Below are 21,382 nucleotides of genomic sequence, written 5' to 3'. Positions count from 1 at the left end.
AGGAACTCAGTGGGCTAGCTGCTGCAGCACGGGGCGTGTGCTTTTCCCAGAGAGCAGTTTTGAGTAAAGACTTGCTTCCCATGCCCCTCCTGGCCTGTCTTCCATGGCTTACACCTCTGGGTCATTTTTTTTTACCCTGTATCTTCTGCTCCGCTTCTCCCTTGAATGCAGTCAAGGCACCAAAAGCTAGTTTCACCTCTGGCTTTCCATCTTCTCCCCTCACCCTGACTCTCAGCTTTCCTGTTGGTCTGCAACTTCGGAAGTCACTGTTCTTTGTTCTCCAGCTCAAGGTTAAATATACGATGAAAACCACGCCATCTGCTGGAGAACTGGATTTTCTTTGTTCGGGTTACAAAAGAGCCTTTGCATCTGGCTTGAGGTCTAGAAGACCATCTACCCCAGTCCCCCTTGCTAGCCGGAGTCCACGTTCCAGTATGCCCGGCTTCTCTAGTGTTTTGTTTTTCTCCTTTCTCCTCCTAAGCCCTTGTCTTTGAGAGAGAGCAGAACAGAAATAACGCCAGACTCTGAGTTAGAATGTGCACATTCAGGTCGCTTTAGTGTGGTCAGTTCGCTTTACTTCTCTGAGTTGCAGTTTTCTCATCTGTGAAATGGAAATAATAATTCCTGAATTTTTACCTTACCAGATTATTATTATAAGATAAGGGACACCGAAATCTTGATAAACTAAAGTGCTATTTGGATGCGAGGAAGTCTTATTACTCTCCTTCCTCATTTATTTATCCTAGCTGGGACAGGCTTGGGGGTAACTGGTGCCAGACTCTGCATTTGCTTATCTGCTTTCCTAGGACCCTGGCCTACCTACGGGGCTGGACCTGGTAAGGCTCCCATGCCTATGTAGCCTTTGGTGGGCTCCATGGTCTTGCCATCTGGGAGGGTGCAACATCATAAGCCAAACCATTGATTTGCCAGCTCTCAGCTCCTCCCAGCCATGGTTCCTACAGCTTAGTAATGTGAGTCTGGGGAGCTTCCCCCCTCTACTCCATTGGAGACTCCAAGGAACAATTTTGGTTTAATGTCCTCTCAAAACTTTGAGTCATTTGCTGTAGATACTTGGCCAGACTGTCAGAACATTCTGGGAGTTCTCTGAAATGAGAGAATAATACAGTACTTCTGGCTATCACAGAGTGCTTACCATGTGTCAGGCACTATAGTAAGTACTTCTCTTGTTTAATCCTCATAGCATTCTTTGAAATGGGTGTTTATTATTTGCAATTTACTGAAAAGAAAACTGAGGCTCAAAAAAGTTAAAGTCTCTTGTTCCAAGTTACATAGTTAGTAAGTGGCCGAGGTGGAATTTGAACTTAATTCTCTCTTATCCCAAAATTGTTCTGACTACCATAGCATGAGGCTTCCCATCTCTCTACAGGAAGAGGGGCCCTGGGCTGCAGAGGAAAACTCAGCTCTCCAGTCGTATAATCAACATGCAGATCCCAACCCTGCCTGTGTGATCTCTGGGGCAAGTGGCTTTCAACTTCTCCAGCCGGATACTATCTCATTAAATCTTCGCCACAGCCATATGACATAGGTGCTATTCCTATCTCCATTTGACATTTGAGGTGAGGTGGAATGACATGCCCATGGTTACAGAATAGTGATAGTAAGTGACAGTGTGAGAACTCAGGTCTGATTCAGTGTTCTATCCACCATTTCTCACAGCCAGCTCCTAAGACCTGCTGTATCAGTCAGGCAAACTTACAGCTCTTAGGCTGCTGGTTGGAAGCCTATAGGGGGAGCGGGAGCCTTGCCCTCTTCTGCTCTGTCTCTTTCTCCTCCTGTAATCTCTCCTCCTTCTTAGAAACCTTACTCAGGCAATATAAACATTTGCAGTTCAAGGAAAAGACTTGTGCAGTGCTTAAAAAACAGAGCACCCCAGAGAAGCCTGGGAATCTGCCTCCCATCCTTTGTATGAGTTTGTGCTGTTACTTTGACAGCATGGTGTGGAGGGTATAGTTTTGAGAAAGTTCTTTCTGACCTTTTTTCTTTATCAGTATAATCTTGTAAGGTTGTTGTGAAGGTTAGAGATGATAAATATTCAAGGGGAGCAGGTAGAGCCTTATTAATTGATGGCAGTTATTTTCCCCGGCAGCAGAGTCTAATAGAAACCAGACTGTGAGTCAGGAGTCCTAAATCTATTACTCTTATCCTGTGACCTTGGGCAGGTGAGGCCCTATCTGTAGATAGACTACGTGATCTATAAGGACTCCTTTCAGCTTTAATATCCTCTGCTTTTAAAAAATGAAAGTAATAAATGTGTTTGTTTGATTTTTAATCAAACTGAACAGAATTTTATGAAGTAAAAAGTGAAAGACCTCTATCCTTCCCCCTATTCAGTTAATTCCCACGGTAACGCTTGTTGCCAGTTTGTGTCCTTTCCATTGTTTTCTGTATATTTTAAATATATTCAGCCGTGTGTAAAGATAGCCAGCCCTGGTCGTCTAGTGGTTAAAGTTCGGGGCTCTCACCACTGTGGCTTGGGTTCATTTCCCATTCAGGAACCACACCACCTGTATGTGGGTTGCTATGCTGTGACGGCTTGTGTTGCTGTGATGCTGAAAGCTATGCCACTGGTATTTCACATACCAGCAGGGTCACCCATGGTGGACAGGTTTCAGCAGAGCTTCCCGTCTGAGACAGATTGGGAGAAGGACCTGGCCACCCACTTCCAAAAACATTGACCATGAAAACCCTCTGCATAGCAGCGGAGCACTGTCTGATAGAGCGCTGGGAGAGGAGAGGATGGTGCACAAAGCCTGAGCGGGGCTCCGCCCTGTTGTCCACAGGGCCACTAGGAGTCAGAATCGACTCGACGGCACTAACAAGAACAATGGGTAGATATATATGTGTACGCATGTGCACAGACACATTATATGGTATGCATGTATATATGTGTGTATTTATATACACACACACACATATATATGTTAAACAATGCAATCTAAAATACATACTGTATTATGACTTATCCTTCCACTTAACTTGTTTTGGGCATTACTTGAAAATTTAATTTATTGTTTCAAATTAACATTTTCTAATTCATTAAGTGGTCCCCTACTGATTACATGCCATGATTTTTTAAAGCAAATGTACACATAACAATGTTGGTTTTTTAAATTCTTTTCAGGAAAAGAAGAAAAAGAAACATAGAGACAGGAAATCATCTGATTCCGACAGCTCAGACTCTGAGAGTGATACAGGCAAGAAGGCAAGACACACATCAAAAGACAGCAAGGCAGCAAAGAAGAAGAAAAAGAAGAAGAAGCATAAGAAGAAGCACAAGGAATGAGAGTGGAAAGAGTGGAGGGGTGGCTGAGAGAAGAGGGATCAGGAGCCTTGTGCCTTGAAGCCCTGGCTCCTGGAAAGACTCGATAGTGAGAATATGGCCTCCCACCCCACTGACTTTTCTCCCATGGGAGGTGGCTTCCCCTCATGCAGCAGGCAGGTTTGGGAGTTAGATGTCAAAAGCATCTGCCCGAATGAATTGTTTCCTTATCACCCCTGGTCCCTTTGCAAGTGACCCCTGCAGCTCACCCATTCATTCACCCAGTTTCCTTCATTCAGCAGGCGGTCCTATTACCTTCTCCAGCTGCCACTGCCAAAGCCAGATTCCTGCACAGGAGTCCAGGCGGGAGCCACAGGGTCTGCTGTGGAGGTGCGTCTGGCTGTGGGTGGAGAGCAGAGTGATTGGCCCTCCCTGTTGGTCTGCCCTGGGCTGATGGGTGGCTGATCGCTGCTGCATCCAGCGTCGGGGCAGAGGGAGACTGCCAGTATGAGGGAGAACATGGGAAGAAGTGGTGCTCACTTTTTCCATTCCCCCTAACATGATTCCACTGTGCTAGAAGTGACAGCCAGTGGTCACAGCCAGAGGACTATTGTTTGCAGTGACTGCGCTTGTGTGTGACGTTCTGCCAGACCACTGAACCAGGCAGCTCAAGCCAAGATCATTGCTTCCCTTTGTATTTACTGCTGTGAGTCACTTGGTTCCACGTCAGGCCTCTGCTTCAATCCCTGGCACTAAATGGACGTGTGTTTGGATTTAAATTTACTGCAAGTTCTTATTGATATAATCCCTCTTCCCGGGTAACTTACAGACTTAAAAGTCACTGAGTCTGCATTAGTTGACAGAAAAGCATTTAATATGTTACCTTAGACCTTGGACGGAGGCCCAGCTAAGGCACAGGGCCAGAGGCACCCGCAGGTCAGTCTTCTCAGGAGATCACTTATAAGCCCCGCCCTTCTGCAATGATCAGATGATCTCTGCCCTCAGAGCTCTTAGAGAACCAGTAAGCATTTGTAACCATGAGCAGTGGCCTGGGGCATGGGTGGGAGCTCAGCAGTCGTCCTGGCCAGTGGGCATTTTCTCCCACCACCATGGTACAAGCCTGGATCCTGTGTCCTGAGCCTGCCTTCTGGAGAGAGACCACAGCATTCCACAGAGGGAGCAACTGTCCAGACCCAGGGGCATTCAGTGCGGGATGGGCCTGTGGGGACAGGTCGGTAGCCAAGCCAGGGGAAGCCCCATCACTGGTTGATCACCCCAGGTTGGACCAGCTCATTTGGCCATGGGGAGGGGACCGTGTAAAGGCGAGGTGTAGGTCCAGCGGTTTTATCATCATATGTGTAAGGTGGTCAGCTACCACTGTCCCTGAGACTATCCATCTCAGTCTCCAGTGCTCTTCCTGACTGGCCTTCAGGCAGTCATTTCTGCCCACTCTCTGACACACAGGGAAACTGAGACTCCCAGAGTCACGTCACCAAAGGCAAAAAGGCAACCGGGTGGTCTTAGCTCTGCTTTATTGACTTCAGAGCACACTCTGCATGCAGTTAAAAAACACACATACACAATGGGAACTGGAACTAGATCCAGGCTGGTGCCCCCTGAGCCCAGAAGAACTTCCCCAACCAAGCTGGGTTTATACAAAATGCCAGAGGAAAAAATGAGGCAATCTGGTGCTGAGTCCACAGGCAGCCACTTGGCAGAGGCGCAGTCAGTGAAGGAGCCAGTAGGTCAGGCCTCTTTCTCGTAAGTACGAGTGCTCACTGCGCTGCCATGGGTGAGTGTCTGGAAGGAAAGACAGACAGGTTAGGGCAGGGTGAGGGCACCGGAGGTACTGGGAGCACTCTCCGTTCTCGTGGGGAGAGTCCCCTACCTTCATCCTAAGTCTTCATTTACTACCTGCTATGTGCCAGATACTTTGCATGTATTTTTTCTAATACTTACCCCAGGTCTTTAAGTTAGGCATTGTAGTTCCTCTTTCAGAGATTTTGGAAAGTGAGCTTTGAGAGAGGAAATCACTTGGTCAAGACTGCAGCGTTTCTTTTTCCCTTGCACTACTCCTCTCCCTTCATCCCCAGTGCTCAAGGTGAGGCCTGGCACGTAGTAGACAAATAGGTCAATAAAAGTGTCCAGACACTCTGGGGGAGGGACTGTGCTAGGGCACCAACTCTCCATTCCTTCCCTTACTTAGGGTAGAGCCAGGGCCAGAGGCCTGAACCCCACCATCCAGCCTGGCATTGCAGAGCCAGGCCCACGGCCACCCATAGCCCAGTTGTCCAGTGAGTGTTTGGTCCTGCATATCACATTCCCACCAAAGCCAGGCACCTCAGTCTTCACTCTGCCGGGCCCCTGCCCCCTGTGAACGCAAGAACGCAGTGAGCAGGTTACACTGCCCCAAGGAGGTCTGCAGTGAAGATTCTGAGGCCTTACAGAGTTAGGAGGCAGACTGCAGGTGGCTGCTGTCTCTGCCCCTGGGTCTCGGGGTGTTCAGTCAAGGCTCCATTCTCTGAGTGAAGTCCCCAGGTTTGTCCCTAAAGAGAGAGATCTGCTGGCCTGGTTGTTACTTCCTTCCAGGCTGCAGTCAGGTACTTGCAGTAGGCCAGGCATAGGAAGCACTGAGAGGAGGGGGGCTGGAGTGAAGTGGAAGGACTGTGCTGGCAGTCAGTGCCCCCCGTCACCAGCCTGTCCCTACCCAAAGGCTCTGCCTGGGGAGTGCAGTCCTAGGGAGAGGAGGGAAGGGGATGCTGGGATAGAGATGGGAGCCTCTCCTTGGGGCCTGGGATCCCAGTCAGCCCTGCTTTCTACTTCTCCCTGGGGTGACGCAGGGCGGCAACACAGAGGAGGAAGCTAAGGCTCTGGAGCACCTGCTGGATCCTCCCACTCAGGGATGCCTTGTGCTGTGCCTCCGCTGTCTCCTCGACTTCCCAGCAGCCCCGCAAGGCTGATGTTAGTAATACCCATTCCTTACAGTTGGGCTTGGAGAGAGTGACTTGTCCAGAGTCAAACAGCCTATAAGCTGAGATCTGAACCGAGGCCTGGTTGAGTCCAAAGCCACTACATAGAAAATTCCCACCTATACCACCCGACCCTGCCTCCCCCTCCATCGTCCCAGCCTCCACTGCTCTCAGGGAGAGGCCTTGGCTTTCTACAGCAGGCTTGGCTGAAAGGGCAGTAGTAGTAACCAGTTGGGTGAGGCTCCACAGTTGTCCATCTTACCAGGATGAGTTTTCCATCAATTAGCTCCCGCACGAGTGTTGTCTCTTGCCCATTCCACTTCTGCACATGGACAAGTTTGCCTCCATCCAGTGTCACAAGGGACTGTGGAAAAAGGGTGGAGCCTGAGCTGTGATCCAAGCCAGAATTGAGGGATAGCATGAGGTTCAGCCACTGGGGCCACAGAGGACTCAGCCTCTGACCCAAACTAATGATGGTGCTAGGACAGAACTCAGGCAGCCCACCTCCAACCCAGCCCTGCAGGATGTTCAGTTCCCCACCAGCCTCTGCTCCACTACTGCCGGGTCGGGGGAGGGGCCTTCAGGTGTTGGACAAGTAGGCAGAGGCAGGCAGTATTGTGGAGCCAGACAGCCTCGCTCTGAAAGGCACCACCAACCTTCAAGATGGGCACTTGGCCTGTACTCTAGGTGATGCCCACAGCCCCACACCCCCAAACAGAGGGGGCACGTACTAGCCTAGATCCCCAAGAAAGACTGGTGAGGAGGAGTCCTGAGACTCTCCAGCCTAGTGGTGACCACACATAATGTCTCAAGTAGGCTTGGGGATGGGAGGTATTGGAAAGTTAGACTTCCTGCCCTGTATTCCTACCCCTCTCCTCTGTCCACATCACGTGACCCTTCAGCTGACAAGTGGGCAGCGACTGCCAGGTCCTGGGACTGGGTGCCCTTGGTGTGTTCCACAGCCCAGGTCAAATGCCCACTCAGTCTTTGGGTGCTGCCAGCCTACATCAGCTGGTTCTCATTTGGTAGCTCTCCCAGGTCTCTCGAGGAATTTGGGGGCTCTAGGCCAGGCTAGGGGACCCTAACTGAGCAGGATTCAGTAGGAGAATCTTGAGAAGGCTGTGTGTATGTGTTTGGGGCTGGGTGGAGGCTGGGTGTGCATCCTCACCACCACCTTACTCCTCCTTCCCATTCCTCTAGTTTTTTGCCCACTCAGAGCAGATTACTTGAGCCTAGGCATCCCAGGGAACTACTGTTGTGTTTAATTGGGGTTCTTGTCCCTCAAGAAGGTGGGCTTTTCCAAGGAGGTAGAGGCATGTGGTAGGGCAGCTACCTCTCCAATGTAGGCTGCCATCTTTGGGCACCATCCCAGCTCTGCTGCCCGCCTCCTTATGTGATCCTATGTGATCCTGGAATGAGCTTCCTCCACAAGGAGGAGACCAGACCCTCCCCTGTCCTTCCTGGGGGGCAGCCGTGAGGAAGAGGAAACAGCTGAAGTGCTGAGTGACAGGGTCTGGTGGGAGGACACTGCTGTAGGGGCACCCTGTAGAGGTCAAAGGCCCTTAGTTCTCTCTCTCCCATGCCTGGCCCAGGGGCTGGGAGGCCTGAGGCAAGCTGTCAAGACAGCCATTGCAGCCTGACAAGCCCTGAGACTGGGGGTGGCTATCCCCTCCCTCCCTGGGAGGAGGGGCACCAAGACTCAGCGGGAAGACACTACAAACACACCAGAGACAATGCCCCATCCAGAAGGTAGCTTTTCCTGCCTGTGGGCTAGCAGCATCAGAAATAGTTCCTCAGCGTTACTGGCCAAGCCTGGGAGGTGGAGGTTGGGGAAGAGGAAGCATCTGAGTAGGTCTCAACCTCTTGTCCCCAGGTGCCTCCTTTGCTGCTGGAAGTCAGGATGACCTGCTCACTCAGTGGAGAGCTCTGAATTCTCCTGGGTGTCATTCCTAAAGCACTTGAGGTCACAGCCATGACAACATAACTCCCCCATCTATGGAAGGGGAAAGAAACCCAGAGCTATTGCGTGCCATGCACAAGGTCACCCGGCTGGGGCTGGAGCTGGAGCAGACATTGAGGTCAGAAGAACATGCTGGCCGTGTGCTGCCCATTCTCTGAAGCAGCTAGCAGGTGCTTCCCAAGAACGGAGGGTGCAAAACAAGAGGACAGGACTCAGCGTTTAGTGCTGAGGACATTGCAGCACTGCACAGGCTTTATGGACCTTGTTTGTTTTAATCCTGCATAACAGCCTACCCCTCAGGTTGCAAAAATAGGGCGCCAAGGCTACCATCCTATTCACCTTCAGAGTCTCAACACCCTCCATTCCCCAGGCCTGCTTCCTTGACTCACCTTGACCTTCCTGTCATCTGCTGTTGTCTCGTCAAACTCCACCCCCAGCTTGAAGCTGATCTCCGTGTTCTTGAAGGTGCTGTGTGTTTTTATGGTGATAGTGTCCCCATTTACTTCGATGATTGTGGTAGGCTTGGTCATGTTGGCTACCTGCCTGGTAGCAAAACCCACACCTGAGGGCAGAGGGAAGGTTATGAGCATATGAGCTGGAGCAGAGAGGCAGGGTACAGGGAGCTCAGTGAACAACTCTTAGGCCTGGGTGTGGGGCAGAGGGAAAAGGAGGATGAGAACTTTCAAAGACTGCATGGCTTTTTTTTTTTTTTTTTTTTTTGTGAGGAAGAGTGTTGCTGAGCTAACATCTGTGCCCATCTTTCTCTATTTTGCATGTGGGATGCCGCCACAGCATGGCTTGATGAGCAGTGTGTAGGTCCACGCCCAGGATCTGAACCTGCAAACCCCACCAAAGCAGAGCCTATGAACTTAACCACTACGCCACCGGGCCATTTTTAAATTCAGTCTTCCTGTTAGCTTTATGCAATGAAGAGACACTATTGAGCCCATTAGACAGATGAGAAACTTAAGGGACAGGCATGCCACAGCAGGTCTTGGCAGAGCTGAGATTAGAATAAGCTGCTAAAGTGCTTTCTGTGTGGTGAGCACTGTAAGTGTTTTCTCACTCAATCCTAGTCTCCCTGAAGGGTTGATCTCCACTTTACAGATGCAGACACTGAGAGGTGAAGCCCAGGATCACGTGTCTGGAATTCAAACCCAGAACTGTTTGACGGCAGAGCTCACTTAACTGCTCAGCTGTCCAGCCTCCCAAGGCTGGAGCACAGGGCTCCCTTCCAGGGCACCTGAGCAGCTTCCAAGCCACAGGCTGAGGAAAGAAGAGAAATGTGGACTTTGGCTTCCAAAAGCCTTAGGGATAAGAATTTTCCACCTTTGGAATTTTTTGCCCTGAGACATACTGGTGCCCTTGTCCCCCATATATGGCAACAAGATGTTTTCAAAGCCTCTTATCCATGATCTAGGAGGCAGGCAGACGGCAGTGTTTGTCTCAGTGTACAGATGTAGGAGAGGCCTAAAGTGGTGCGTGGTCAGGACTCAAATCCAGGTCTCCTGGCTCTTATTCTAAGGCCCTGCGGGGACTCCCCTCCCAACCCAAGCTCGGCTTCCCTGGGTGCTAGGCGAGGCCCTCAGTGTCCTGCCAGTGTGTGGAACAGAGCTCTTAGGAAAGCCTTCACCCCTTCAGGTTGTGGCTTCCCTGAGATCTGTCCTTTTGCCTCTAACCTCCCATCAGGACTGCCCCACGCCTCTGCCCCCAGCCGCCTATGCTGAGCTGTCCCCCAGGGCAGAGGCGAGGCTGGAGCAGCCCAGTGTGGCGAGGTGGTGTGTGTGAAGTCCCCGCACATGCCTGGCTACCTAGTGCTTGCTGGAAGCTAGGTACTTGGCCTGTGTGGTACACAGGTTGTTTTACTTACTGCTCCTAACAGCCCTCAACGGCAGGTTTTATTTTCTCCTATTTACAAATGGGACTTGGAGAGTGAAGTGATTTGCCCAAAGTCAAAGAGTGATCTCAGTTTGAGTCTAGGCTCCAAAACTTCATTGTTCATCCTGGACCATTCTGCCTGCCAGCACATACTTCATCCGGGCACTGAGGCCACTGGGTGTGCCTGTGGTCACTGGTACCAACCAGGCTGGGCCTCTGCCCCTCAGAACCCTTGGTCTAAAATGAGAGGAGCACGGGCAGCTCTGCAGTGTGCTATTGCCCTGCCTGGCAGTGAGGGACTTAGCCTTGCCCCTGCTGTCACAGTGAGTCAGGCCCGTCCCCTCCCCGGCCCAGAGCAGGGCCTTGTCACCGCACAAGGAGCTCTGTTTGCTTAGGACCTACCCAGAGGTATGGAGTGTTTGAGGAAGGAAGCCACTGGGGGTGAGTGAGGGACTAAGCTAAGAGAAACTATGACCTAAAACTGAGCTACAGAATTTAGGAGACTCGGGAAGAGCTGGGTTCTACTCAAAAATGAAGCTGAAGCTATTTACTGAGAGAGCCGAGGGGAGTCTTTTCTCCCCCATGGCCTCATCCTTTCCATCTGTACACATGAAAAGCAGGCTGGATGGATTCTCAGCCCCCTAGTCCAAGTTGGGGCAAAATAATGGAACAAGGGTGACAAGGATGTTGCAGCCACTTCAGGGGCTCAGGTCTTCAGTTAGAATGTCTGTTTGGGGAGGAGGAACTAACCCTGGGCATCCCAACTTCCCCAACAGCTGCCTGGGGCCCCCTGCTTCTAAAGAATGGCTCCGCTCCTGGAGTCACTGGGCAGAGTGCCCAGCATAGGGTAGGGGCAGTGGAGGGCTTTGGTCCCTATTTCAGAAAAGGGTTAGGAACAGAGGTGAGAGGTGTCTGGAGTGGACCACCCCCCCCCCCCCCCCCGCCACTTCTTTGGGTATCTGTCACAATCCAGGCCCCCTTCCCTGGGAGGAAGGTATGGAACCTAGCTCGACCATGCACAACATTTGGGTTTTCCCTGTCCCAGCCTGGGGGACTAGGATAATCTCATAGCTGAGGATTTCAGAGAGTATCACCTGCTCCATCTAAGCCCATTCCAGGAGGGGAAGGGCTAAGGTCAATCATTAGCTAAGCAGTCCCTACCACTCCCAGCCCCAGGGCCCATAGTGGGACCTGTTCTGCCTTGTAGATCTAGAAATCTGGGTTTTCATATCAGCTCTGCTGCAGAATTGATATGACAAGGTTCACCTCTCTCTGGGTCTGTTTCCCCATCTGTTGAACTAGGCAAGGTATGGGAATCTCCAAGGACCTCACCTGTAAGGTTCTTTGAAACTTTATTCTTCCCCATCCCAATGCCACACTCTCCTAGACCAAAGACCCTCCTTGCCTTTAACAGGTCTTGGCCTTGCTCTGCGGCTCTGTGCTGCACCCCAGAAGTCCCTCCCCACGAGCAGCCCGAGCCTTGGGTTGTAGCTGGTCATGGGCCCTTAGCCCCACCCTACCACTAGGCTCACTGACAGCGATCAAAGCCTGGTTACACACCACTGCAGGGCCAGGTCAGAGGCCGGCTGGTGAGAAAGAGGGCATCCTCCAGCGACAATCCTTCTCCCTAACCCAACATGGAGGGGCAGGGGTTGTTGCTAACTGTGCAGGCCCCATCTCACCCCCTCCTCACATCCCACTCCCCGTGCTTCCCCACTCTTCCTCCCCCTCCTCTTGGGGATTCCCGACTTCTTTGAGCCACAGCACACTCCCTATCAGCCCCATTCCCTTTCTGTGTTCCATCTCCAATTCCTAAACCACCCATGCACCTCTTCTTTTCCTCCCCTAGCCAGCTTTCCACCTTCTGCGATCAATGCTCTTTTTATCCAGACCCACCCGCTTACTCCAGATCATATACCCCTCTTCCTCGAAAGCGCCTCCCTGCCCCCACATCGCCCGGCACATCTGCCTCCTCCTCGCTCCTCCTTACCTGGGAATCCCTCACGCCAGGTTCAGACTGTGAAAGCCCCCTCCCAACAGGCCTCGTATGCCCTGGCCCAGGCTGCCACCTTCTCCGCGTCTCCCTACTCCCCAACCCTGACCGGGAGGGATGCAGCCGGCGAGCAGGGTACTAGTCAGGGAGGGAGCGCTGGGCTGGGCTGGGCACGCAGCCAGCCCCTCCCCAGCCCAGCATCCCAAGCTGCGCTCACCGATTGACTTCATGTAGTCATCGAAATTCTTGCTGTCCACTAGCTTCCAGGTGCCGACGAAGGCGTCCACCATGGTGAGGCTGTCCTAGGTCAACAAAGAAGAGCCAAGAGAGCAGGCGTGCAAGGACTCCGGGACCCGAAGCTCTCGGCCCGCGCTGCCGCTTTAAATAGCCCTTGTATCACGTGATGAGGCGTGGCCCACACCCGGGCTCCCGAAATAGGAAGCCGCAGGCTGCAGCTCACTCGCCCGGGGCTGGCCGCCCATCCCCCAACCGGCCGAGCCGGGGAGGGGGCAGTCACTAACGCCCGGCTCGCCTGCGTCGGCGTGGTTACCCGGCCTCCAAGGCGCTGCCCTGGGCTGGCCGGACCTGCTCTCTTTCCCGGCCTCAAGGAGCTCTTGAATCTGAGAAGGAAGCAGCTGGGGGCACGGTGCCGGCAGACTGGGGCGCACGCCACGGACATCGTCAGTCACTGAGGCTGGCGTTAGAGCAGAGATGAGAGACTAGAGGAGAAAGGAAACTCGCACAGAGCGGATGCCCACGCCGGAAAGGCTCTGGCTGACTCTCGCGGGGCAGGCATCTTGGTCCTCGTTTTACAGGTGAGGAGTCCAAGGCTCAAAGGGGAACTAACAAGGTCGCAGGAAATAAGGAGAGGGTGGATTGGAGCCCAGATTGCAAACCTGGGCCAGCCTGCGCCAGAATTCGCGCTCTCCTGCCACTCCCCACTGCCCGGTGGCGGGGAGAGTCACCAGGGGCACCGTGGGCGGCTGAGCTGCCCTTGCGCCCTCTGTCTGCTCCGGCGGCAGCGTGACCCTTCCCGCCGCGCCGCGCCACCCCACGCGTGCTCGCCCCTCCCTTCGGAATGTCTCCTGCGCGCGCCTTTCCGCCCTGCAGTCCAGCTCCCCATCCACCTGCCAGTGCTCGAGGCTTTTCTGAGCTCTGTGCACAGCTCTCAGCATTTGGTCAGGTCACCCTCCTTCGGAAATTCTGTCCCACCAGCCAGCTCTTCAAGGCCCAAGGGCAGCTCCCCACCTACCTGGCTGCCGCAGCCCCCACCTGCCGCCCTTTCTCTGACCTCTGCGCCCCTGGCAAGCCTCCTGCGCTTCCATAGACCGTCAGTCACCTGCTTTAAAGAGCCTGCCAAAGGCGTTTGACACTTTAGAGCTTACAAAGCACCTTTAATATAATAAGATCCACCTTGTATTGATGTTTATTGCATGCTGAGGGCTTTAAATATGTTGTCTTGTTGAACCTGTAAAACAAAGTCCATGAAGCAGCTGCTGTTATTCTCCCTGTTTTACAGATGAGCAAACCAAAGCTTGGAGGAGTCCACTCATTTCTGAATCCAGCAGTTATTAAAGCATCTACTTTGTGCCAGGCCCTGGCTGGGCTCTGGGGAGACCACCATGAATAAGACGCAGACAGCTCCCCTTTGGGTGGGGAGACCCAAAACTAGTGTGGTGACTAGGGGGAGACCTGTCCTGATCTGAGGGTTCAGGGAGACTTCCCAGGGGAAGTGTGGTGCCAGCGAAGCCCTGACGGATAGAAGGAGGCCCAGCATAAGGAGTCACACCCAACTGAACTTCAGCCGACAGAGGTCCATCCAGGGGGCAGGCAGGAGCCACGGCACGGCACGGGAGCCATGGGGCCCCGCCGGCTCTGCCGCACACCTACAGTGGGGCGGGCCCTCCCTCCCCCCCCCCTCCTCCCTGGGCCTCTGTTTCTCCATGTGGAAGTGGAGGACGTCTGCCCCTAGCTCGCTTCCCCTGACTCTCTGGAAAGGAGGCCAGGGAGGAAGAGCCCTCTCTCCCCCAATGTCTCGGTTCTTTTGGACAGGTCCACCTGCCAGAATGCCGAAGGGCCTATTTCTGCCAAAGCTGCAGGATCAGGCCTCGGGGCTGGGCATGGAGCCCTGGTGACCTCACTGCCGGAGCAGGTGCAGGCGGAGGAGGGGTGTGGAATGGTTTGTGACTGAAGGTCACAGCCACTGGATACAGGGCCTCCTCTCCCAAGGACTGGGTGCTGGAGCCCCAGGGACCAAAGCTGCCTCCTGGCGTGCTCCCTTTATCGCCGTGGGGGAGAGCTGGGGCTGGGCTGACAGCTGCTGGCAGGTGGATCTGTGTCCCAGTTCTCATTCCATCGGGTGCTAGCTGGGTGGCTGTGGGCAATTCAATTAAGCCACTGTCAGCCTCAGTTTCATCTTGAAAATGGAGATAATGACGATGTTTACCCTGACAGAGGCGATCGGGGATCCAATGAGATAAGATGTTTCAAATGCCGAGCGTGGCAGACTTGCATGTTCCCTGCTGCTCCCACTGCTGCTGTTTTCGTCATTGTCTCCAAGGGCCGTGCAGGATCCCGGACCTGCTCGCAGCTCTGCCCTCACCTGCCGGGCCACCGAGGCAGGTTGCCTTGCTTCTCTAATCCTGTCTTCTTATTCCTGAGACAGGATTAGAAATGGCTGCAGCTGTGAGGAAGGGGCTGTAGAGGTCTTCAGGACGGGTTGGCAGGGACACTGCCACAAAGTCCTTTTGCTCCCTCTCTTGGGCCCTGCCTAAGGTGAGCGGCAGGGTGCTTTGAGGAACTTGAGACAAACCCCAGACCCACTATTCTTGCTGCCCTACCCTCATCTCCCCACCCCTCGGACCTGGTCACCAAAGTTTGACTCCTAAGCTGCACCCTATCTCCTTTACACCTGGTTTTCCTCCTTCTCCCTTCTAAGTGTGTACAGCTTCTCAGCCCTCTGATTACCCGTATCCTCCTTGTCCTGTTATGTTCACTATCTGGGGAAAAAGGGGGAAAGGGGAGGGAAGGTGAGCCCTGTCCCTTGTCCTGCCCTTGGCAGATCCAGATATTGATAATAACATCTGGCAGGCAGCAGGACCAGTCGCTGCCAAGAGCGGCATCTCCCCAGCCCTTGCCCTATGGTGATGTCACTGTTCTATGTTTCCATGGCAACCACAGGCTGGGAAGATGGAGAAGAGGAGAGATGAGTAACCAGGAGAGAGCCAATGAGATGGGCCGGCAGCACCGGATGATCCATGGGGCCATGAGCAGGAGGGGAGCGGGAGGCCTACTCAGCATTTTCAGCTGTTCCCTGGACCCTCCCTGCCATCTGGACGCCTCCACTAGGGGATGTGCTGCTGGCACGGGGAGAGATGTAAGAGACAGAGGCCAAAGAAACTGAGCTGGAGGCTCCAGTGACCCAGGAATATGGAGACCCCCTTTCCCCCTTCAGGGCCTAAGTCTGTGGATGCTGACCATCCCCACCCCACCCCACCCCCAGTACCTACAACTGGGAATTCTTCTCTTTGGCTGACAGTGCTGGTGGGCTCTCTGTCTCTGCCGTGGAATCAAGTCTTAGACAACCCTCTCTCCACACCCTCCATACCCTTCCTTGGTTCATGGTGTGTTCAGAAGGAGTATCTTTGGAAAGAGGCCTGGTTCTGAATCCCAAGCCTGCCATTTACTAGCTAGAGACGCAGAGCAAGTCCCTTCTGCCTTCTGAGTCTCCTTTTGCCCAAATGGATGTACTTCTCAGGGTTGTCACGAGGATTAAAAGAGAGAACTTACAGAAAGCCTAACACACACTAATACTCAATGAACAGTGACTCCCTTCTCCCTTCTGGGTGTCCTCCCCAGGGCGGTTGTCCCAGAGGCGCACAAGAATGAGCCTTCTCTCTTGAATCAATAGGAAACGGCCCACGTATATCTCCATCTCCTCCTCACTGAGGTCATCGCGTGCCTGCAGACACTGCAGAGAAGTTTCCTCAGCTCTCCCTTTCTCTCTCTTTGTATAATCCATCCCTTCCATCAATCTTCACTGAGCACCTCCTACGCCCAGGCGCTGTGCGGGCTCAGTGGGGAGCCAGGGTGAAGGGGAGGGCCTGCCTTCCCTGGACCTGCGGGGGGAGTGCAGTCACAGCGGGTGGAATGGAGCGTTCTTTCTGCCACCAGGAAATCGCTTCCTTATTCCCCAGGAGTTCTAGGTACTGTAGGGCTGAGAGAACAAATGTTGGCAAAGACAGAGGTTTACTCCACACCCGTTGCTTCTGAGAAACTGCTGCCTGGGGCAGGATGCTCCCTGGAAGAACAGTGGCTCTCCCTGTGCAGGGAGGAGAGGCGTGGGCAGCTCAGAGTGGAGGGGCAGTCACCTCTGCCTTCCCAGAAACCAGCGCCCTCACTCCTGCTACCGACAGAATAAAGTCCAAACTCTAGCCTTGTCCCGTCTGTTTCATTGGTCTCATGCATCGCTGAAATCCTGTTCCAGGAAGAGTGCCTGGCAGGTAGTAGGCAGGAATGAATATTGGACATTGAATGAATGAGCGTATTGAATGAATGAGTGAGTGAGTGACTCTATCTTCCTTTCTAGCTTTAGGGGTTCAGAGTGAGACTTACTTGGGTTCCAGTCCTGCCCGGTGACTTACATACCAGCTGTGTGATCTCGAGCAAGTCACCATCTCTGGGTCTCGTTTTCTTCCTCTGCAAAAAGCACATTACGCTTCCCACCCAGCCAGCCTCCCAAGACTCTGGGAAGATAAGGTGGGATAAGCTTGGGAATGCAGTACAGAGGTTAATTGTTTCTCTTCCTTTCCTGGCTGTCCATGGCCCTCCACACCAGACCCACATCTCTTGCCCCAGCCCCAGGGCTCCCGGGCTCTGCCCCTGCCTGCCTCTCCAAGCTCTCCACCCTGTGGCCACTCTGCCCTTTCTGTACCTTGAAGAGGGGCCGTGTTTCTCTCTGGCCGTTTGCCTAGAATACTCTTCCTCCCTTGCCCCTCCTCTTTTAGTTAACTCCTATTCACTTTTTAGCTTTCCGTCCCTTCCTCCAGGAAGCCCCATCTTCCTATCTTAGCACTTTGTCCTGCTTTCACGTGGTCCGTTTGTTTCAGAGTCTGTCCTTCCTGTTACACCGGAAGTCCTGCGAGAGCTCTCTGCCGTGTCCACAGAGCCTGGTAGAGGGCCTGGCACGGATTTGTGGGATGGACAGTCTCTGGAGCAAAGAAAGTCACTTCTCTTCAGTGTTTTCTCTGTTTGAAAATTCTGCCCGCCCCCCACCTCAACTGTCCTCCTGCCAAGTATCCTGTCTCTTTTTCACTCCATCTCAAGGGCCACGAGACTGGGCCATTTCTGCTGCGCCCTGGGGCCCACGTCCTCCCAGGTGAGCACTGCCCTGGGTGCATCAGTGAGGCCCGAGTCTCAACAGTAGCTTTCTTGGGGACAGGGCCGTTCCCAGGAGGTAATCAGACTGGATCCCAGACTCAGGGCTGCCCCTGGCGCCTTCCCCAAACTACTCCTCTCTCAAATGAAAAGTTTGCCTCTGCAAAAATACAAACAATACTGGATTAGGTAAAGCTGAATTAGAAAAGTAAACCTAATGCTTATAAAACAGCACCTCACCTGAGGTCTGTGGCGTGTTCACGTGTCATGTGACCTGCCACCAAACAATGGTTCAATGGTCGTTTCCCAGAGTGTGCTTCATTCGGGAGCAGCCTGTTCAAGATTCTGGAAAGATTCGGGCAGCTCTGGGAGCCTGATGAGCCAGGTTGGTGTGGACAGGTGACCACTGTGTATCCTTAGGTGAGGAGAGTTGGCAAGCCATGGCAGGAGGGCTGGCAGGAAGTAGACCTTGGCCTCAGGAGTCTGGGGCCAGGTGTGTTCCAGGAAGCAGGTGCAGAGCCAAGGCTGTCAGCCTGGCATGGGCTTTTTTGGGGACCTGGGATCTTGGGGCTGGCTGGGAGTTGGTGGGGGGCAGCCTCTCTGGGCTCTGTAGTAAACAGAGACGCTAGATAGGAAAAGGAAGGAGCCATTTGCGGAGGGTCTGGGTGGGCTGAGGGGTGACCAGGACCGGAGCCTATGGCGAGAGATTTCCCCTTCAACAGGTGGGAAGTGGGAAGACCAGGAGATTTGAAGGATGGGATCAGGGTCAGGGGAGGATGATGGCAGACGAGTAATGGGGTTGTCCAGTGCAGGGGTAAGAGGAGCCCAGGGTGGCATCTGGAGCCAAGGGCTGGCTCCTGCCCAGTCACCCTCTCCGCTGGGTGAAGCAGCGTATGAGCTGCGGGCAGCAAGGGGGAGCAGGTGGAGAGACCGCGGGCAGGGCAGTTGGGGGACATGACACCAGCCGTGTGAACTTGGCCAGCCAGTCCCTCTGCCTGTTTCCTCTGCTGTGTGATGGGATTGTACTGTCTACCTTTCAGGGCTGTTGGGAGGAACAAGGGAGATAGTGGGTGTAGAGAAGCATTGTATGCTGTAAAGTGTGGTGCGGAAAATGATCGCTAACGTCGATGAGCACTCACCGAGTGCAGGCACTGGACGTAGCAGCTTTCTTTCAACTCTAGTTATCTGACCATAACCCGGTGATGCTCCCATCCCCAATTTACAGAGGAGAGCCAGGATTTGGACCCAGGGAGACCGGCTCTAGATCTTCTGCGGCATACTGCTGTTCCACTTGCCTTTCCCTGTCGTAGTCTTCGCCCTGCCTTGCTCCGTGACCTTGGGCCAGTCTCTTCCCTTCGGTGTCCCCAGCTCCATGGTAGCGGGTTCACCAGATGATCCCATTAATCCTTTAAGCATTGGCAACTGGTAGTTCAGGAAAGGAACTTCCAAGTGGGGAAGAGGGTGAGGTGGGCCAGAATAGGGAGAGGACAAATGTTTCCAGTGTCCCTGCCCCAACACTGCCCCCTCCACAGTGGGGGGCTGGCAGGCTCCCCTTTGCCCTACAAGCTGTGGGGCCAAGGGAACAGGTGATGCTCAGCCCCAGCCTGAAATACTCACTGTCACTGAGGGTCACTGAGGTCTGAGAGCCAGGACTGCATGCCAACAGGCAGGCAGGGCCCATCTGCCTTGGCTAGCAGACCCCAGAGGGCTGCAGGGCCATGGGCTGCCTGAGCCACACCTCTTAGTTTCCACCCGCCCATTCTGGGCCACCATCCCCTGACTCGGAGTCAGTTTATCTGGGCACTAGGCCTGATCTGGGGCCTGGGGATGTGGCTATTTCTAGATGTCCTCCCTCTCTCCTTGGCCTGGGCCTCCAGCCAGCTCAGGGGACAGACACACACACATTCCCTCTCTCTCCTTTATTACTCACTGAACTTGACTGCCACTGGCTTGGTGCCTGGCCCCATGCTGGGTGCTGACTACCAACAGATGACCAGACTTGGTCCCTGCTCTTATAGAGAGGTGAATGTGTCTGCGGACTGTGACAATACAGAAAGGCTATCACTATCTCAGAGGGCTGTCAACGACCACGGCAGACCAGGGAGGGAGCCGCTCACTCTGCCGGGAGGGTCGGGAAGGGCTTCACACAGGAGGTGCCCTTTGGGCTGGGTCTTGAAGGATACATAGGAGAGTGCCAGATGTGGGGAGAGGAACTGGGAAGGCAGGGGAAGAAGGGGTAGGTAAGGAAGGATGAGATTTTCCTGATGATTGATCTGGGATGAGGGCAGAGGACGAAAGTGGCAAGTGATGGAGTGGGAAGACGGTTTAGGGCCAGAGACGAAAAGACCTTGCCCATCATCGAGGAGGCTGCCCTTTGTTCTGAAGACAACGGAGAGTCACTGAGGGCTTGGGGCAGGGGAGTGCCCTGATCTGACCCGCATCATGGGAAGAGTTCTCCGGCTGTTGTGTGGACGCTGGACTGGAGACCGGTTAGGAGGCTGCGGCTGCCGTCCCGGGCTTCTCACCCCTGCTGCAGCCAGCCGGAAGGGAAAAGGCGGGGGACACACCTCTCCCAATTAAAGGCGTGACCTGGCAACTGTGCACATCTCTTTCTTGGCCAGAAATTAGGCTCCTGACCATGCCTAGCTGTAAGCGAGACTGGGAAACACGGACGTTATTCTGGACTGCCTGTTGGTCTAGAAAAAGGAGAGAATGGCTATCAGGGGACTGGAGGTCTCTGACAGGGTGGTTAAAGTCTCTCTCTGAAATCAGATCTCCTGAGTTTAAGCGCCACCTTATGGCTTACCAGCCGTGTGGGCAGGTCACTTACCCTCTCTGGGCCTCAGCTACCTCCTCTGAGGGTACAGTGAGCCAACACACCGGGTCTCAGAGCAGAGCCTGGCACATCGCGGGGCCCAGAGCTGGCTTTCGTTTCTGAGAGATGGGGGTGCTCTGGGGCAGGTGCAGCCTGAGTCCCCTGGCAGAGCTGAGGCACCCACAGGGGCTGACGCATGGCTGGGGCAGCCGGGACCGTTCTGCCCCCATCCCTCAAACCAGTGGTTGGCTGAGGCAGAGGGTGCTGGGAGCAGGTCATGGGAATCCTGGGAAAAGAAAGGTCCATTTTGGAGGGAATTCAAGAATAGATGGCCCAGCGGGCCAGCCCGGTGGCACAGCAGTTAAGTTCGCATGTTCCACTTTGGCGGCCCAGGGTTTGCCGGTTCGGATCCTGGGTGTGGACATGGAACCGCTTGGCAAGCCATGTTGTGGCAGGCGTCCCACCTATAAAGTAGAGGAAGATGGGCACAGATGTTAGCTCAGGGCCAGTCTTCCTCAGCAAAAAGAGGAGGATTGGCAGCAGATGTTAGCTCAGGGCTAATCTTCCTCAAAAAAAAAAAAGAAAGAAAAGAAAAAAAAGAAGACTAGATGGCCCAAGAAAAGATAGGCGTGGGCCCAGGAGTTTCAGAGGAAGCCCAGCCGGAGCCCCGCCCTCTTGCAGGATAGCAGCTCTCCCAGGACCAGCAGGAGCTGGTTAGTTTTGAGTCAAGGGCCCCGGAAGCAGGGCTCAGACTCATAGCTGCTGGTGACCCCAGACCCCCAACCACCACTGGCCCCTCTCTGGACCTGGGGCTCCCCATCTGGAAGCTGGGGCTCATTATCCCTGCCCTCCTGCCCCGTGACTGTGAAGAGGTCGGTCCTGGCTCTGGAGGCGGGTTGCACCTGCGGGGCGGAGCCCTGGGAGGGATGGGTCACGCCCACGACAGGGCGCCCCCTCCTGGGAAGGGGGAGCATCGCAGCTCGTCCTGCTGAGCCGCTTGCCCCTCCTACCTTCTCCCTCCTCTGGCCTGCACTCCGTTTCCCAGGCGACTGGCTGTAAAACAGGGTGAGATAGGAGAGCTGATGTGGGAAGGAGAGAAAGTGAGCCCAGG

General features: G+C 54.1%; 2 protein-coding genes and 1 long non-coding RNA gene across 11 annotated transcripts in view; 2 read left to right on the top strand and 1 right to left on the bottom strand.

The window, feature by feature from the left end:
• The window catches only part of ZCCHC17 (zinc finger CCHC-type containing 17), a 46,588-nt gene extending 42,529 nt beyond the window's left edge, over positions 1-4,059 (top strand). For 2 of the 3 annotated variants that reach the window (XM_070596105.1, XM_070596125.1), the window contains one exon: positions 3,143-4,059. In XM_070596105.1, coding sequence (XP_070452206.1) covers positions 3,143-3,304 — 162 coding nt within the window. In that variant the 3' untranslated portion in view covers positions 3,305-4,059. Of the gene's footprint in view, positions 1-1,387; positions 1,578-3,142 lie in introns of all 3 variants that reach the window. The other variant, XM_070596114.1, reaches the window with a different exon arrangement.
• A 736-nt stretch (positions 4,060-4,795) lies between these two features.
• On the bottom strand, positions 4,796-12,435 carry FABP3 (fatty acid binding protein 3). 3 transcript variants are annotated; one of them, XM_070596136.1, is made up of 5 exons: positions 12,298-12,435; positions 8,599-8,771; positions 6,512-6,613; positions 5,726-5,826; positions 5,214-5,295 (listed from the first exon to the last, which is right to left on the bottom strand). In XM_070596136.1, exons 1-5 carry the CDS (start codon positions 12,368-12,370, stop codon positions 5,229-5,231), a joined length of 516 nt encoding a protein of 171 aa, XP_070452237.1. In that variant the 5' UTR covers positions 12,371-12,435; the 3' UTR covers positions 5,214-5,228. The 3 variants fall into 3 exon arrangements, with proteins under 3 accessions (XP_008536782.1, XP_070452237.1, XP_070452241.1); XM_008538560.2 differs by lacking the exons at positions 5,214-5,295; positions 5,726-5,826 and adding an exon at positions 4,796-5,080; XM_070596140.1 differs by lacking the exon at positions 5,214-5,295 and having other exon boundaries at positions 5,707-5,826.
• A 64-nt stretch (positions 12,436-12,499) lies between these two features.
• On the top strand, positions 12,500-16,513 carry LOC103563260 (uncharacterized). Of its 5 annotated transcripts, none has more exons than XR_011533532.1 (5): positions 12,754-12,895; positions 13,600-13,732; positions 14,133-14,232; positions 14,746-14,855; positions 15,261-16,513. It is a non-coding gene; the product is annotated as an uncharacterized lncRNA (long non-coding RNA). The 5 variants fall into 5 exon arrangements; XR_011533529.1 differs by having other exon boundaries at positions 13,600-13,893; XR_011533531.1 differs by having other exon boundaries at positions 13,600-13,893; positions 14,535-14,855.
• Positions 16,514-21,382: the final 4,869 nt, after the last annotated feature.

This window comes from Equus przewalskii, chromosome 2 (assembly GCF_037783145.1).
Source record: "Equus przewalskii isolate Varuska chromosome 2, EquPr2, whole genome shotgun sequence".
Taxonomy (NCBI): Eukaryota; Metazoa; Chordata; class Mammalia; order Perissodactyla; family Equidae; genus Equus; species Equus przewalskii.
Note: the sequence above shows the minus strand (reverse complement) of the source record. Positions and strands in the feature narration are given on the sequence as shown.

What these genes read in the sequence shown, in the direction of transcription:
- FABP3 (XM_070596136.1), bottom strand. Translation starts at nt 12,370, where the DNA reads ATGGTGGACGCCTTCGTCGGCACCTGGAAGCTAGTGGACAGCAAGAAT. An exon ending in TTGATGGAAAACTCATCCTG is followed by an intron (nt 5,827 to 6,511) that starts GTAAGATGGACA and finishes CTCTCTCTTTAG; the next exon opens with GGACAAACCTGGGGACTTCA. An exon ending in GCAGTCTGCCTCCTAACTCT is followed by an intron (nt 5,296 to 5,725) that starts GTAAGGCCTCAG and finishes CCTCTCTCAAAG; the next exon opens with CTCACTTTCCAAAATCTCTG.